Genomic DNA, 16,316 nt, shown 5'->3' with positions numbered 1-16,316 from the left:
TCTCCTCTAGGTCCAACTGAATCACCCACTCACATGAGGGAAGTGGGGCAGGTCCTGAAGTTTACATCTGGGTTCTGTTTTCACCATCTCCCCACCTCCGTCCAGGACTGCACACACACACCCCAGTGCCTCCAGGCTTTTGCTAATGCTGTGCTCTGTGCCTGGAAGACTTCCTCCTCCATCTCCAGCTGCTACTTGCCCCTGAAGGTGAAGCTTCCTCTGGGCAGAATGAATCCCTCTCTCACAATCCTCAACTCTGAGTACTTTGCAGATAACTCAATTATAGAACGTGTTAAGTACTGTAGTTACTTATCAGCCCTCCAATTAGACCCTGAGCTCCATCAAGCAGGACTGGATCTTAATTACATTCGCATTTCCAGAAACAAACTCTGTGATGGGGTACAATTTATGTGCTCACAAAAATGTAGAGAGGACACAAATCTAAAGTTTCTCTTTCCCAGAGTACACTTTAAGGCTAGAAAACAAAAATAAATACAGCTTTTACAATGAAGCAGCTGATAGAATATATTGAATATTGTACATTTAGGAGATCTGGTAGGGGACAAACTGTGTATCACTCGGATATACAAATATTCTTTCCTTTACATTAGAAACATGATTGTCAATGGTACTGTCATTTTTCATTGTTCTGAAACTGTTAATAACATTTAAGTTAGTAAGAGTATAGGCAATCATTTGCTTTAAAAATAAAAAATCACACAAGATATATAAAGTATATAAAGAACAGTTTGGTCCTCAGTCATGGGTTCTCAATGGGAGTCATTTTGGAAGGTTTTAAGGCCATCAGTTATGAGAAGGCGCAGATTAAATAATGAACCTGGAGAAGCCTAGTTTTAGATTGTGATCACATTAAGAACAAGGCAAAAAAAATCAAGGTCAGGCAGTCACTGTTTTAGAGTCCCTGCTGCTTTAGGACCAAAACTACATTGAATTGTGTTAAAGCAAAAAACTACAATAATCTACTTTGCAAGTTTCAAATAACCAATTATTTCATTCAAGATTTAAAGAGATAAAGTGAATGTTAACACAGTGAACAAAGATGGTTAAGCTCTTTTTTCCTAGCACATACACAATGTATAATGGTGCATTATTAGAATTAAAGTTTTAGATCAAAAAACTATCTTTTTAAAGTATCTTTTGCTCTGCTTCATAGGTTCCTGTGAATTGTATTTTCCCTAAACACAACATTTGATCTGTTCATCTATTTTACTTTATAAGCAATTGACAGAAATGTAAATATACATACATGTAGAAGTGGCTATCTTTTACATAGGACAGCCCAGAATTTAGTAATACGTATAGGCTTTCTGGCTGTTTTACTTACACATAAAATGAATTTTAGAGAAGAAACATATTTGGTATTTATTCTAATGAAAGCATATTAATTACAATATATTTTTGAAGGTTATTTTTAAAATCTTCATTTTTTATGATTTTATTTTTTTTGCGGTACGCGGGCCTCTCGCCGTTGTGGCCTCTCCCGTTGCGGAGCACAGGCTCCAGACGCGCAGGCTCAGTGGCCATGGCTCACGGGCCCAGCCGCTCCGTGGCATGTGGGATCCTCCCGGACCGGGGCATGAACCCATGTCCCCTGCATCGGCAGGCGGACTCTCAACCACTGCGCCACCAGGGAAGCCCCAAAATCTTCATTTTTTAAGTTCGGATGATGCTCAACCTTTTAACAGGAATGGTGGTTTGTTAGATTTGACCATCTTTCTTTATTACCCTTAAAGTTCAAACATAAAACAAGGAGGAATGTAGGTCTATTAAAAAAATATGAATACTTGTAGCAATAGTTTAAATTATTTAGCCCACAAAAACATTGCTTAAGAAATCAAGTTCAGCTTAATTGTAGGGAAATGTAATTAGGCCCAAGGCTGGGATAGTTTACTCTCCTTTTGGCTGCAGGTTATACTTTTGTGGCTGGAAAAAATATTCTTCAATAGCACTGACTAGTTCATTTAGTTCTTTCTTCAGCTGGTCGGGATCACTGCAAAATAAAGGGGAAAAAAAATTCCAGGTCAGTGGATTATTCCAAAGCATATTTTAAAGATTCCTCACATAGATCAGTTAACATTGATATTTACCCTTAAGCGGAGGGCTAAATCAGACAAAACAGAACTCCAGTTACTTAAGCATGGGAACACATCTGTGATGTAGACAAAAAACTCATGTGACAATATTCATATTTTCCGCAAAGGCCTTCCTGAGGTCTCTACTATAAACAAAAGCACCCCTTTGCACTTCTCATAAGAATTTTTAAGAAACACAATTTGTAGCCTAGCATCCCTAAAAGTTCTGTCTGTACCTAACAGTGCAGAGAAAACTTTCATGACTTCAGCTGTCATTAAATCCTGCTGAACTTTTACAAATGACATGGCTGGCAAGTCTTTGGTCTCCCAGGATATGAATGTTCTTGATCCTGTTTGTCTTCAAACTATTGGGAGCTCGGCTACAGCCTCCTGTGTCAGGCCTTCCCAGGATGGAAGAGATGGGGAGCCTCCTAGTGGGCCTGCTGGTCACTCACCCGGAACTCAGACCCTGAGACCTCCTGTTTATTATTATTTTTTTAACATCTTTATTGGAGTATAATTGCTTTACAATGGTGTATTAGTTTCTGCTGTATAACAAAGTGAATCAGCTATACACATACATATATCCCCATATCTCCTCCCTCTGCCGTCTCCCTCCCACCCTCCCTACCCCACCCCTCTAGGTGGACACAAAGCACCGAGCTGATCTCCCTGTGCTACGTGGCTGCTTTTTATTCTACTTTGGGAACAAAAGGGTCACAACTAAAGTATAAACAAAAATCCTGGGAACTAGATCCCTTTAAGGAAACCAAGTTTTCAAGCATGTGGAAAACACTCATTTATGTGCAAACAATTGGAAGGTTGGTAACAGATAAAACAGACTTGTAATTAGACAGGTGTCTAATTTATGTGGCAGCCTTACATATCAGGTTACTAGCATGAGGTGAGTTACTATAAGTACTTAAAACCAAAAAGCTCAATAGAAAAACAAAAATCCTTCAATTCAAACTTTTAATACTTCATACTTGACCACCTTTAATATATGCAAACTTAACTTTAACGGAAAGGGCAATCTTTGTAATTAGTTAATATCATTTTTGCATTGTAACAGTTAACCAGTACAACTAAAACAATCCATTTTATTACAGACATTAATTCTGGCTGTACTACTTACTAGCTGTGTGCCCTTGGGCAAGTGAGTCAACCTTTCAAAGGCCCAGATTCCTCATCTGTAAAACTGAGATAAAGACTATTTTCTCAAGAGAGTTGTCATATAGATTGAGATAAATTATAGAAAGCAATTAGCACAGAACCTGGCCCAAAAACCTCAATAGATGTAGCTGTCATTATAATTACTTTTACCCCCCCATTGGTAACATATTTCGTAATTATGCTTCATAAATATATATGAATTACACAAGTCTTTTCTTTTCCTTCTCCATAAATGTGCTTTGAAGAAAATAAGAGTTCTCAGGAAGGCACACTGACTAATAATTACTGGGGGTTTTTTTAATATAAATTTCTTTCTTCCTTTCTTTATTTTTGGCTGAGTTGGGTCTTTGTTGCTGCACGAGGGCTTTCTCTAGTTGTGGCGAGAGGGGGCTACTCTTCATTGTGGCGCGCGGGCCTTTCATTGCGGTGGCTTCTCTTGTTGCGGAGCACGGGCTCTAGGTGTGCGGGCTTCAGTAGTTGTGGCTCGTGGGCTCTAGAGCGCAGGCTCAGTAGTTGTGGCGCATGGGCTTAGTTACTCTGCAGCATGTGGGATCTTCCCGGACCAGGGCTCGAACCCATGTCCCCTGCATTGGCAGGCGGATTCTTAAGCACTACGCCACCAGGGAAGCCCTTATTGGTTTTCTTAAAACAATATACATAAAACAAAACTCATCAATAAATTTACTATATATCCCCTGCTGGTTTTGTTTCTCCGTTAGAACCTTGCTTGAGACTATTACCTAAATCTTGAGATAGTAAGAGAGTGTCCTCGTTCTTAGGAGTTGAGTATTGAAGTCTGCAACTTATTTTCAAATGGCTGAGAAAACAAATAAACCAACCCAAATATATAATATTGATATGTATGGTGAGTGAGAGCAAATATTGCAAAATGTTAGCAACTGCTGAAACTAGGTTAGGGTAGGCAAACTATGGCTTGCAGCCTGTTTGTGTAAAGTTTCATTGGAACACAGCCACACCTATTCTTGTATGTCTGTGGCAGCTTTCCGGCTACAACAGCAGAGCTGAGTGGTTATAACAAGGGCTATATGGTCTGTAATCCCTAAAATAGTTACTGTTTGGCTCTTTACAGAAAAAGTTTGTCAACCCCTAGTCTATGTGAGGAGTTTGTGGGTATTCACTACATTATTTCTACATTTCTATAGGTTTGAAAATTTTCACAATAAAAAGTTGAACAAAACTAAAGACATCAAGGGAGTTCCCTGGCAGTCCAGTGGTTAGGACTCTGTGCTTTCACTGCCGAGGGCGCAGGTTTGATCCCTGGTTGGGGAACTAAGATCCCACAAGCTGTGCGACACAGCCAAAAAGAAAACCCCAAAACAAAAAACAAACAAAAAACAACAACTAAAGACATCAACCCCAACAAAAATAGTTTTTAAAAGCAGGAATTGTATTTGAAAAAGATTTTCTATTCAAAAGGGTTAGTGGGGGCTTCCCTGGTGGTGCAGTGGTTGAGAGCTCTGCCTGCTGATGCAGGGGACATGGGTTCGTGCCCCAGTCTGGGAAGATCCCACATGCCGTGGAGCAGCTGGGCCCGTGAGCCATGGCCGCTCAGCCTGCGTGTCCGGAGTCTGTGCTCCGCAACGGGAGAGGCCACAGCAGTGAGAGGCCCGCGTACCGCAAAAAAAAAAAGGGTTAGTGGGTTACGGAATTCCATGAATGAATGAAATTCATGATATAAAATATATTAATAATATTTAATGTTAACAGAAAGTAAGGAAACCTTAGCCATGGCTTTATTGCTGTTGTGTGTTAGTTATGCTCATGCCTTGCTTGAGCCTTGACAGCATATCTATGGGCTGACCTAGTGCCTAATGTTTCATTTAATAAATGGGAGTAACATTCCAATGACTATAATAAAAGGACAAATTTTCAAAGTATTTTCAGCAATTTAGAAACTAATATTTGAATTTAAGTCCACTCAATAAGCCATGTGAAAAATGTAAATACCACAGATCCTTAAACAGTAAGTTGTATTGTTATTATAAAAGAAAGTTTTCTAAAATATTACACATATTTTCACAGGACAATGAAAAGGAAAGAAATATATAGAGAAAATAGATCTTTAAATTGGACTTATGTCCATTTGTTTTCAAAAGAATGAGATACAGAAATATGAAAGCACTAAGTGAGAATGAGAATTATTCAGAAGAAGATTCAGGGCTGATTTGGGTGTGGCTTGCTATTTCCTTTATGATAAAGTCCCCAACAGGTGACTATTCTGAGTTCTTGTATCCATGTTTTATAGTTTTGTTTTGTTTTAATATTTCTTGCGTTGCTATCAGCCCTCACTTCTTCATGCCTAAGGAAAGTCCAACTGTAACAAATCTTCCCTGCCCCTCTAATCTGCTACATTTAATCTGCTATTAGCTCACTGATTTAAGATGCTCAGAAAATTTCCTCTGCTCTTATTTCCACATAATGTAAATTTGGTCCACAAGCCAGAAAAACGCTATGGACAAACTTTGGAGTGTATGTGCCATTACTACCTAGGCCTGTGTCGTCTACTACAGTAGCCAGTAGCCACACGTGGCTACGGTGCAATTGAAATGCAGTTAGTTCAACAGAGGAACTGAATTTTTCATTTCATTTAAGTTAATTAATTGAAATTCAAATTTGAAAACTAGCACTTGATTCAGTTATTGGAAAACTTAAGTATGTTTCCAACAACTTGGGTATCAAAATCTACTTTTTCAACTGTAAATTTTAGGAACTCTAAATACAGATTAAGAGGACCTCCCTGGTGGTCCAGTGGCTAAGACTCCGCGCTCCCAATGCAAGGGGCCTGGGTTTGATCCCTGGTCGGGGAACTAGAACCCACATGCCACAACAAAAGATCCTGCATGCCGCAATGAAGATCTCGCAAGCCGCAACTAAGACTCAGCACAGCCAAATAAATAAATATTACCCAAAACATTTTAAGTATTTCCAGAAAAATATAGCATTCGAATTTGAGACGTGTGGTAAGTGTAAAATATTGTATGGATTTTGAAGACTTAGTGTGAAAAAAATTTTTTTAAATACCTCATTAATAATTTTTATAGTGATTACATGTTGCAACGTTAATACTTAAAATACTTAGTTAAATAAATATATTATGTTTCTTTTCACTATTTAAAATTGTGTCTAGGAGAAAATTTCAAGTTGCATATGTGGCTCACATTTTATTCCTGTTGGACAGCACTGACTTAATTCACTTAAAAAAAATTTCCTGATATTTAAAAAATTATTTTTATTTTTTGGCTGCGCTGGGTCTTTGTTGCTGCACACGGGCTTTCTCTAGTTGTGGTGAGCGGGGGCTACTCTTTGTTGCGGTGCACGGACTTCTCATTGCGGTGGCTTCTCTTGTTGTGGAGCATGGGCTCTAGGCACGCGGGCTTCAGTAGTTGTGGCATGTGGGCTAGTAGTTGTGGCTTGCGGGCTCTAGAGCGCAGGCTCAGTAGTTGTGGCGCACGGGCTTAGTTGCTCTGCAGCATGTGGGATCCTCCCTGACCAGGGCTCGAACTCCTGTCCCCTGCATTGGCAGGAGGATTCTTAACCACTGTGCCACCAGGGAAGTCCCAAATTTCCTGATTTTGAACTGTATTCTGAATAGAGAAATGATAGCTAAGTGACTGTTAAATAGGTGTGTAATATGACATTTACACGTACTAGCTACATGTACCACGGCTGATAAAGTTCAAAATGTTACAGGTGTTGGAAAGTGACCAACTCAAACCCTTTACCAAGGTCACAAAGCACGACCCTGAAGCTACCAGACCATCAGCTCTTTGGTGGACTCTCTGTGTGGCTCTTCATCTGCCCCAAGGCCCAGCGTGACTTACACACAATAGGTGCTCAAAGATATTTGTTGAATGGACGTGTAATGCATTTTAGTTTACTGTATCAGAGACATGGAGAAAAAGAAAAAGTCATCGGTGTCAGCCTCAAATATAAAGTACTAAAAAAAGGAAATTTAATTATTATTACTGAAATTAGGAATGAAATTTTCCCATACAGGGAAATTTGGGGTAGAAGGAAATAACCAAGTAGGAAGTAAGCATTCTTGTCCCTAGACGCTTCAAGGGGCTGTTAATGTCACAATAGTGCTGCAGGTTCTGAAACAACATTCCTAATTAAACTACATATTGGAAAGATAAAATATTTTACTTAGCATCTGAATAGAATTTAGGAAGTTTAGGGAATAAAAATCACAGCAGCTGCCATCCATAGCATACCTATTTCCAGGGGGGGCGCACAGTTCCGAATAGTACTTGATTTTGGGCTCTGTCCCACTGGTCCGAATGGTGGCCACACCTCCATTAGCAAAGGTAAAGGTGATCATTTGACTGCTTTTACTAGTAGGGAGAACCTAGGAATTAATTTACACGTTATAAATTTAAGTAGTAACATCAGCTGTTCTTACCTAACTAACACTTTCCCCTGAATAAGCAAGAAAGTAAATGCAAAACAAAGAAGAAAAGAACATTTTTGAGGAAATCAGAAAATGTACTCTGTATAAATGAAACAAATAATAATAATAAGGCAATTTGTGAAAATTAACTTTGTATATTACTTTTTACCTCCATGGTTCTATTAAAGCTACTAAAGTTTTACTAAAATTGAAACACATCACTTTCACAAGAAATTGCTTTAAACCGATTAATAATGCATTACCAAAACCCCACAAAACACTAGGCTTATTTCACTTTCAAGGGCTTCTGATAGATGTATTCTTAGCTGATTGCTCTCCAAACTCCACTAAAATGACTGAAGCATTAAAATCAAAAACCACACAAGGGCAAAGAGGCAGCAGCAGTTGAGGGGGTTGCCAACTAATCGTGGCAGTCAGAAACCAGATGGAGGGCAGAGGTGACCTGATGGAACACAGAAGAATGTCCTCGGAGCCCCTGTAGCAGGCAGATAAGAACCGAGTCGGCATGTTCTGCAGGGCCCTAGTAAAGCTCACTACCTAGCGCACCTGGTACAGCAAAGGGCAGGCGTGAGACAAAGAAGCTATTAGATCCTCCCAAATCCCCACCTTCTGCCCACGTGGTCAACCAACCACCTCATCAGGAGATGGATTAAATCTCTGGTGTAACTGAACAGAAGGGCTCAGAAGCTGGGGACGCTGGGCACCATGGAGGGCAGGGCATGGAGAAAACTTAGAGTAAGTCAGAGTCTGCACACTGAATGCTCAAACCCCTCCTCCCAGGTCCGCAGCACCTTTCCACCACTTTTGGGGCCTCAGCATCCCAGTTTATTACCCTCAGGCAGGAGATTAGGGTGAGAGTGAGGCGTCCCCAGGAGACCTTGAGGGAAATAAAGACAATACAGAAGAAACAAGATCTACATTTTAAAAAAGCTGTAATTAATATCCTTAAGAGAGGTAAGATATAATACACATGAAACAAGAATAAGATGTTACTTTCAATAAATTAGAGAAAAAGAGCTGAAATGTTCAAAGAAGCATTGAAAGTTAATGTTGAGGTAATCTCCCCAAAAGTAGGAAAGAAGGACATAGATGGACAGTGGGAAAAAAGAAACACGGAAAGTAGAGCATCACTCCAGGAGAGTCAGCATCTAAGAACCTGTCAAGAAGGACTTGTCAAGAAGGTGAGAACAGAAAATGCAAGGGAAGAGGTTACTTGAAAAACAACCATCCAGCGTCCTTCTTTGACAAAAATCAAGAGAATTTTTCAGAACTGAAAGAAATGACTCCGTAGATCAACAAAGACCAACCAAGTATCCAGAAAAATGAATGAAAAGAGACCCATACTAAAAGCATATCACTGAAATTTTAGAACCCCAAGTTTAGCGGAAAGTTCCTAACGTCTTCCCATGGAGAAAAAAACAAATGGCACGGAAAGGACTGAATGAGTATGGTGTTCTCATCCCTGAATGCAGCACACAGCAGGTCCCAACTATTTCCTGAGTGAATGAATGATGGATGCTCAACAGCTTTACAAATACAGAGCAATGCTTTCCAAACTGTGAGTCAATAAAGCATGAGGGTAGAGTAAGACATTTTCAGACCTAAACACCTCCAAAGATTTACCTGTCATTCATTTCTTCTTAGGAAGCTACTAGAGGATGTGATTTAGGAAGATAAATATAAAAAGAGGAAATCATGGGGTCCAGGAGCAAGGGACCCACCCCCAGAGAGTGGTGAAAGGGCATTCCCAGGATGACAGCTGGGCGTTCAACCCAGAGAGCAGAAGGCTCTCCCCAGAGGAAGGGACCAGGAGGGAGGCCATTGGAAACAAGATGGAACCAACAGTCCAGGTCAAAAACCCTACTGAGCCGTATTTGAAGGATGTGGGAAGAACTGGTGAGGGCTACATAGAAATCCATGCAAATGAAAGAACAAAGCAGCTATCAATTAAAGGAAAAGTAATTCTTTATACAAATTAAGGGGAACCTAATCACAGTATACTACTTAACTAAGCAAAAAACAATAGTTACCAGTCATAATAATACAAGCATGGAATCTGATGTCACCAAGAGTTGTGGTATAAATGTACTGTAAGGACAGGGGAGAAGAGTCGTGAATGCTGGAAGTGTAAGAACTAAATCCCTATCTCCATAATAGAAAATTAATAAAGTCTAACACTGATAAGTCATAGTATTACCACATGAGCACACTGTTTAGAAATCTGGTGGTAAATACCAGGAGAAACAACTAAGAGGGAAGGTGGTTGTCTTGGCACATGGAAATGAGATGGCAGGAGTTGGAACTGCCATGTTTAATCATAACCCTTTTAATACTATTTGCCTTTAAAAACATATTGTGTGCAGATGTAAATTAAAAAATATAACAAGGTGAATATCAAAGCAAATGGGAGACTGGGATTGAAATATATACACTAATATGTATAAAAGTTATAACTAATAAGAACCTGCTGTATAAAAAAATAAATAAAATTCAAAAATTCAAAAAAAAAAAGGCAAATGTCCAATATCTCATAAGGATATTCTTACTGTCCTTCCTCTACCCCCCTGCCATAGTTAGCAATACTCTTCTGCCACATTTGAGCCTTCTTTTGACTCCAGTGGGGGAATCTACATGGTAGGAAGAATGCAAACTCATGCTTTACAGCGAACAACTCCTATATATTCAGAGAACAGGGTAAAACTAAGGAGGAAGCAAGCAGTGGTTCTCAAAGTTGGACCAGTAGCATTAGCATCAGCAGGGAACTTATTAGAAAGGCAAATAAGGGGTGGGCTGCAGGACTCAGTGTTTTAACCTGGCCACCAGGTGATTCTGATGCTTTTTCAAGTTCAACTGCTGAAAGAGAGGAAAAGCTGCGTTTGGAATCAGAAGACCCAGATTCTATCCCTAGCATCACCAATTAGCTGTGTGACCACAGGCAGGTCTTACACTTCTGAGTACAGTCGTCCCTCGGTACCCGTGGAGGTTTGGTTCCATGAGCCCCCCACAGATACCAAAATTCACGGATACTCAAGTCCATTAAACAGTGTAGTACAATCGACCCTCGGTATCCGCGGATGTGAAACCCTCAGATGATGAGGGACGACTGTATCGATTTCCTGCTGTATTAAATGACAGCATTGGCTTAGATGACTAGCGAGAACCCCTTCAGTTTCAGCTCATGATTTTTAACTATCTGTATATTTTGATAGCTTATTTATAATAATGCCTAAAATCAGCTTCAATTAATTATATGATTAAGTTGAGCTATTCAAAGTATAGTCAAAAAGTAAATAGAGACGAGTTTAATTGATAAAAGACATTACTTACAGCTTTTTTATCAGGTTGGCTATCATCATAGCCAGTTGTAAGGTCCCTAATACCGGAAATTTCAAATTTGCCACAAGTTTTTGGATAATTATTCTTCCCATCGTAGTTTCTAAGGTTTTCAAATAATTTTTTAATAGTGCCTTGATCGTGGCAGATAAAATACGAAGCCTTGGTGATATGGTAGCCATACCTATCAATACAAACACAATTACATGCAAAACGAGGAACAAACAATTCTGCACAGTGTACACTGAACATGTATCAACCAGTATATTCTAAAACAAATAACCGCGACTAATTTCAAAGGAATAATTCAGCATTAAAAAAGAGGTTCAGGGCTTCCCTGGTGGCGCAGTGGTTGAGAGTCCGCCTGCCGACGCAGGGGACACGGGTTCGTGCCCCGGTCTGGGAAGATCCCACATGCCGTGGAGCGGCTGGGCCCGCGAGCCATGGCCACTGAGCCTGCGCGTCTGGAGCCTGTGCTCTGCAACGGGAGAGGCCACAACAGTGAGAGGTCCACGTACCCCCCGCCAAAAAAAAAAAAAAAAAAAAAGAGGTCCAATTTTATAAAAGAGGTCCAACAATCTACCCCAGGGATCGCTGAACTGCTCTGTGGCCCTCAGCCTGTATTTCTAAGTAAAAGTTTCTCTATTGGAACGTAGCCATGCCATGCCCATTACCTTATGTATTGTGTCTGGCTGCTTTTGCACTACAAAGACACTGGTGAATAATTGCTTTAAAGGCTAAACATGTTTTGTGAACACATGTGTCTTTTTTGACATTGGACACTTAAAAATCACATTCTTCCCTTAGCCATTTCTGCAACTAATGTTCTCATTTGTTAAGAATCAATGTCATCATGAAGGGTAACTACTATTAAGTAGTTAAATATCGAAAGGAAAAGGTGATCCCTTATTTAGTTTTTATAGGCAATAGAATTCATAGCCAAAGTAAGGACATCAGAAAGAATATTAGTATCTCATGCATAAGAACGGAGTAAAACATTAAAAAATATTACTACATGTGGGGATAACATGTAAACTGTATTTGTTGCAATCATTTCACAATATAGATATACATTGAATCATTGTGTTGCACAACTGAAATGAAAAAAACATTACTTCAATTTAACAGTCAATAGAAGAAACTTACTCAACATAGATGGCCTTTAGCTGCTGAGACAAAGACAAATTCTTGGTTGCTAGAAAGCTGGCCAACTCTGCACTTATGACGGCGGCACTGACTCCATCTTTGTCCAGAACGAAAGGGCAGCACATATATCCTGCAGAAACACATGTCATACACACACCCTGAGGAGTAGGTCCCTTTACACACTGTACGTGCACACATCTATATGCTCCCGGTCTACTGCATAAGAGGTTGTCAGTATGTAAATGCTTCTCATTCATCACCATTACATTTAAGAATCTAGGCCAGCGCCTAGCACATAGCAGGCCTTCAAGAAGTATTTGCTGAGGTACAAACTACTATATATAAAATAACTAAGATACAAGGATGTATTGGACAACGCAGGGAGTGTAGCCGATACTTTATAACAACTATAACTGGAGTATAATCTATAGAAACATTGAATCACTATGTTGTACACATGAAATTAATATAATATTGTAATACAACTATGCTTTAACTTCAAAAAAGAAAAGAAAAAAAGAAAAAGCATTTGTTGAATAACCTGTAAGGAGAGTCTCCCTCCTAGACAAACTGTACTCATTTTCCAGGTATAGACCAAATCCCTCTGGCTGAAACACAAAACTGCTTCCAATTATTCTAGTCAATGCTTATTCTGTCTTCTCTGAATCCCCAGTTATATGATTCATCTTGACACCTAGCCTATACTCTTTTGTGTGGTTTCTAACTAGATCTATATAAACTGCTGTAGGCTAAGGTCAGTGTCATCCATTTCTTTCAGAGTCAGTGTGCAACTGATATGCAATAAATATTTGATAAACAAATATAAGAAAATCTTTTTTTTTTTTTTTTTAATAAAAAGCTATAGTCAGGCCAGGATTGCAGTTCTGAGAGCATAAGAGCAAAAGTTGAGCTCTTACACTTCATTCATTGAATTAGTTCAATGATGAGCCTGTGTCTATGTTGCAGGGAATGTATGAACGAGAAGAGTATGTATTATATAATAAGCATGATGTACAACAACTTTTATTAAACAAAGAGCTAAAACATCCCCAGCCCAAACATTTGCATTTCACGTTTCTATTGCTAGCTCTCCTCTTTTGCTCATTGATAGTGATCATTTAAGACAAGTGTTTTTCCATCAGCCTGGCTGGTTCTTTCAGGTGACAGTCACTCTGATGAAAGTCCCACAACCATGCCTTCTCCTTTCTTCTGGACAGATCTCTGCAGAGCACTCTATGAGGGGGAGTGAACTATATTTGGCCTGTATATCAATACCATAGGGAGGAAATATCGTTAACTCCCCAAATAGGAGGATTCTGAAGCTACTACAGCCGTGTACAGAACATCACTGTTCACAGTTATCTGGGCAAAGGATTCACTACCTGACATGAATGGCTTGGTTATTTGTGAGATATTCTTTTCAGCTAAAGAAATCTGTGATGCCAACTTTGGGGTAGGACAGTTCAGCATTTGCCGAGCATCACAGAAGAAAAACAAACTGTGTGTTCCTGTCTCACAGTTAATCTTTTGAACCCAAATCCAAATCCACATCTTTGCCCATGTATTTGCATTCTATAAATTAACTGATCCCAGGATCGTCATGATCAACTCTTACCAATAGCTTCTTCAAAAGCAAATAAGACATTTTTCCCCTGGTCTATTAGCTGTTTGGCTCGGTTTCCCATCCACTTAAAGCCAGTTAATGTTTCCTAAAAGGAAAATCCAAGAGAGAAAGAAATGCCTTAGACCTTCTACAGAGCAAAAGAAAGGGAAAAGAGCAACTCTCACAAACACCTTACCTCGAAGTGAAAGCCCTCCTTTAAGGCAATGGCCTGCAGGATTTTGGAGGAGACGGTGCTGGACAACATATATGTGTCTTTGAGGGCGCTGTGATCTTGGTTCTTTTCTTTCCAAGAAGTAAAGAGCCACCAGCCCAAGAGGGCCCCCAACTCGTTGCCTGAAAACACTTTCCATTCACCACTGTAAGAAAAAACAACCTATGTACAGCAGTGATCTCAAGAGAGATCACTTAATTGGAAGTAACAATTAAGGACAGAACAATTAAGCCAAACAAGGTTCAAAGTAGCCCCTGCAGGACTGTTCTTATTATTCTTGTTTAAATAATAGGCCAGAAGCGTGACTGCCACGCCACAAACATACGAGCAGCTACCGTGTCTCAGCCTGTTCGCCTAGACAAACATCCTGTCTTTGAAGAGCGTACAAAATAAGTACATCAGCGATGACACACAAATGCTTTTATCTCAGTCTTTGGCAAAGGCTTTGGTTTTAAACATAACAGAAACATGCTAGCAAGATGTCCCCTAAGGACTTCCCTGGTGTTGCAGTGGTTAAGAATCCACCTGCCAATGCAGGGGACATAGGTTCGAGCCCTGGTCTGGGAAGATACCACATGCCGCAGAGCAACTAAGCCTGTGCACCACAACTACTGAGCCTGTGCTCCACAACAAGAGAAGCCACTGCAATGAGAAGACCACGCACTGCAACAAAGAGTAGCCCCCGCTCTCAGCAACTAGAGAAAGGCCCGTGCGCAGCAACGAAGACCCAATGCAGCCAAAAATAAATAAATAAATATATATATTTTTTAAAAAGATGCCCCCCAAGTATAATAGTTTGCATATCTCAATTTTCCGCTCAGCTTTGCTGATTCTGAGAGAGAGAGACTGCTTAGCATTCCTTAAGATCCAGCGCAGTATTCACACAGTCAGGACACCAGAGAACAGGTTTGCAGCTTATGTTCCTGTCTGTAGGTGGCTACAAGTACACCTCACATTTTAGCATGTAGCACCTTAGCTTAAATTTCTAAAACCTGATATAGAATTGAATCTGTTTTGTTATAATGGAAAATCCTAACCCTTTGACAGCACCCCACCGTCTCCCAAACATCACATAGGCTGTTTGACACCCAAAACTGCTTTTACTTTCCCCCCCGCTTACCTACCACTGCTCTATATAAACGCTACAGTCGCACTTGTCTTAAGCATTGTCAGCGCCCCACAGGCATCTTTCCTGGTCTGTTCAACCTGAATTCAACATTGCTTTGAAGGTCCAACTCCTCATCAAACCTTTTACCAAACGCTGAACTGTAAAGCCAGAGATCAAGTACTTTGCCCTCATTAGGCACTGAGTCATTAATTATAATAAAAGCAATGATAAAATGGGGGACGATAACAAATAGTAATTTCAATTCCAAATACATACTGGGCTGGTTTACTCTGTAATGTGCTTGCTGATCGTGTGGCCCCCGAATCAGTACTTGCTCCATGTTAAAGGATCTGACTGAGGTTAAGTGAGATGATCGTTTGCAAAATAAATGGGAAATATTTCCAAATAGGTCTGGTCTCTCCAGAAACATTTTACTGCCAAAGATGTCACCTTTTATATTTTCCATTATGTAGGTAATCACAATTAATTGTACCTGTCTTGCTTTTCTGCCACAGCAAGTCTGTCAGCATCTGGGTCGTTTGCTAAAACAATTTTGGCCGTGGTTTTGTCAGCCAAAGCAAAAGACAAAGTCTGAAAAAGAATAAGAGAAAAGATCATTACAATCAAGAATTGAGCACAGGGCTTCTCTGGTGGTGCAGTGGTTAAGAATCCTCCTGCCAATGCAGGGGACACGGGTTCAAGCCCTGGTCCGGGAAGATCCCATATGCCGCAGAGCAACTAAGCCTGTGTACCACAACTACTGAGCCTGCGTGCCACAACTACTGAGCCCTTGTGCGACAACTACTGAAGCCCGCGTGCCTAGAGCCTGTGCTCTGCAACAAGAGAAGCCACCGCAATGAGAAGCCCACGTACCACAACCAAGAGCAGCCCCCGCTCACCACAACTAGAGAAAGCCCACGCGCAGCAACGAAGACCCAACACAACCAAATAAATAAATAAAATTTTTAAAAAAATGCTTAAAAAAAAAGAAAAAAGAATTGAGCACATTTCAGTCTTTAAAAATGTTCAGTTCTTTAAGAACTAAAAGAGGTCCTTCCCCAAACCGAGGCTGAATTTTATTTCTGGAGCTGTTCCTGGCTGGTCACATATTACGTTTTGAGTCAAAGGTCAGATAATGAGAGCATCAACACATGACCCACATGCGCCCATGGGATTCGCCCCACATCTGATAGTGT

General features: G+C 40.1%; 1 protein-coding gene across 5 annotated transcripts in view; it reads right to left on the bottom strand.

The window, feature by feature from the left end:
- Positions 1-388: 388 nt before the first annotated feature.
- The window catches only part of PGM2 (phosphoglucomutase 2), a 148,553-nt gene continuing 132,625 nt past the window's right edge, over positions 389-16,316 (bottom strand). For all 5 annotated transcript variants that reach the window (XM_033856916.2, XM_019928360.3, XM_033856915.2 and 2 more), the window contains 7 exons: positions 15,614-15,711; positions 13,977-14,157; positions 13,793-13,886; positions 12,178-12,307; positions 11,026-11,215; positions 7,502-7,635; positions 389-2,011 (listed from right to left, as the gene is read on the bottom strand). In XM_033856916.2, coding sequence (XP_033712807.1) covers positions 1,909-2,011; positions 7,502-7,635; positions 11,026-11,215; positions 12,178-12,307; positions 13,793-13,886; positions 13,977-14,157; positions 15,614-15,711 — 930 coding nt within the window. In that variant the 3' untranslated portion in view covers positions 389-1,908. The remainder of the gene's footprint in view (positions 2,012-7,501; positions 7,636-11,025; positions 11,216-12,177; positions 12,308-13,792; positions 13,887-13,976; positions 14,158-15,613; positions 15,712-16,316) is intronic.

The sequence above is a fragment of the Tursiops truncatus genome, chromosome 5 (assembly GCF_011762595.2).
Source record: "Tursiops truncatus isolate mTurTru1 chromosome 5, mTurTru1.mat.Y, whole genome shotgun sequence".
In the NCBI taxonomy this organism is placed as follows: Eukaryota; Metazoa; Chordata; class Mammalia; order Artiodactyla; family Delphinidae; genus Tursiops; species Tursiops truncatus.
This window is presented reverse-complemented; position numbering and strand designations above follow the sequence as displayed.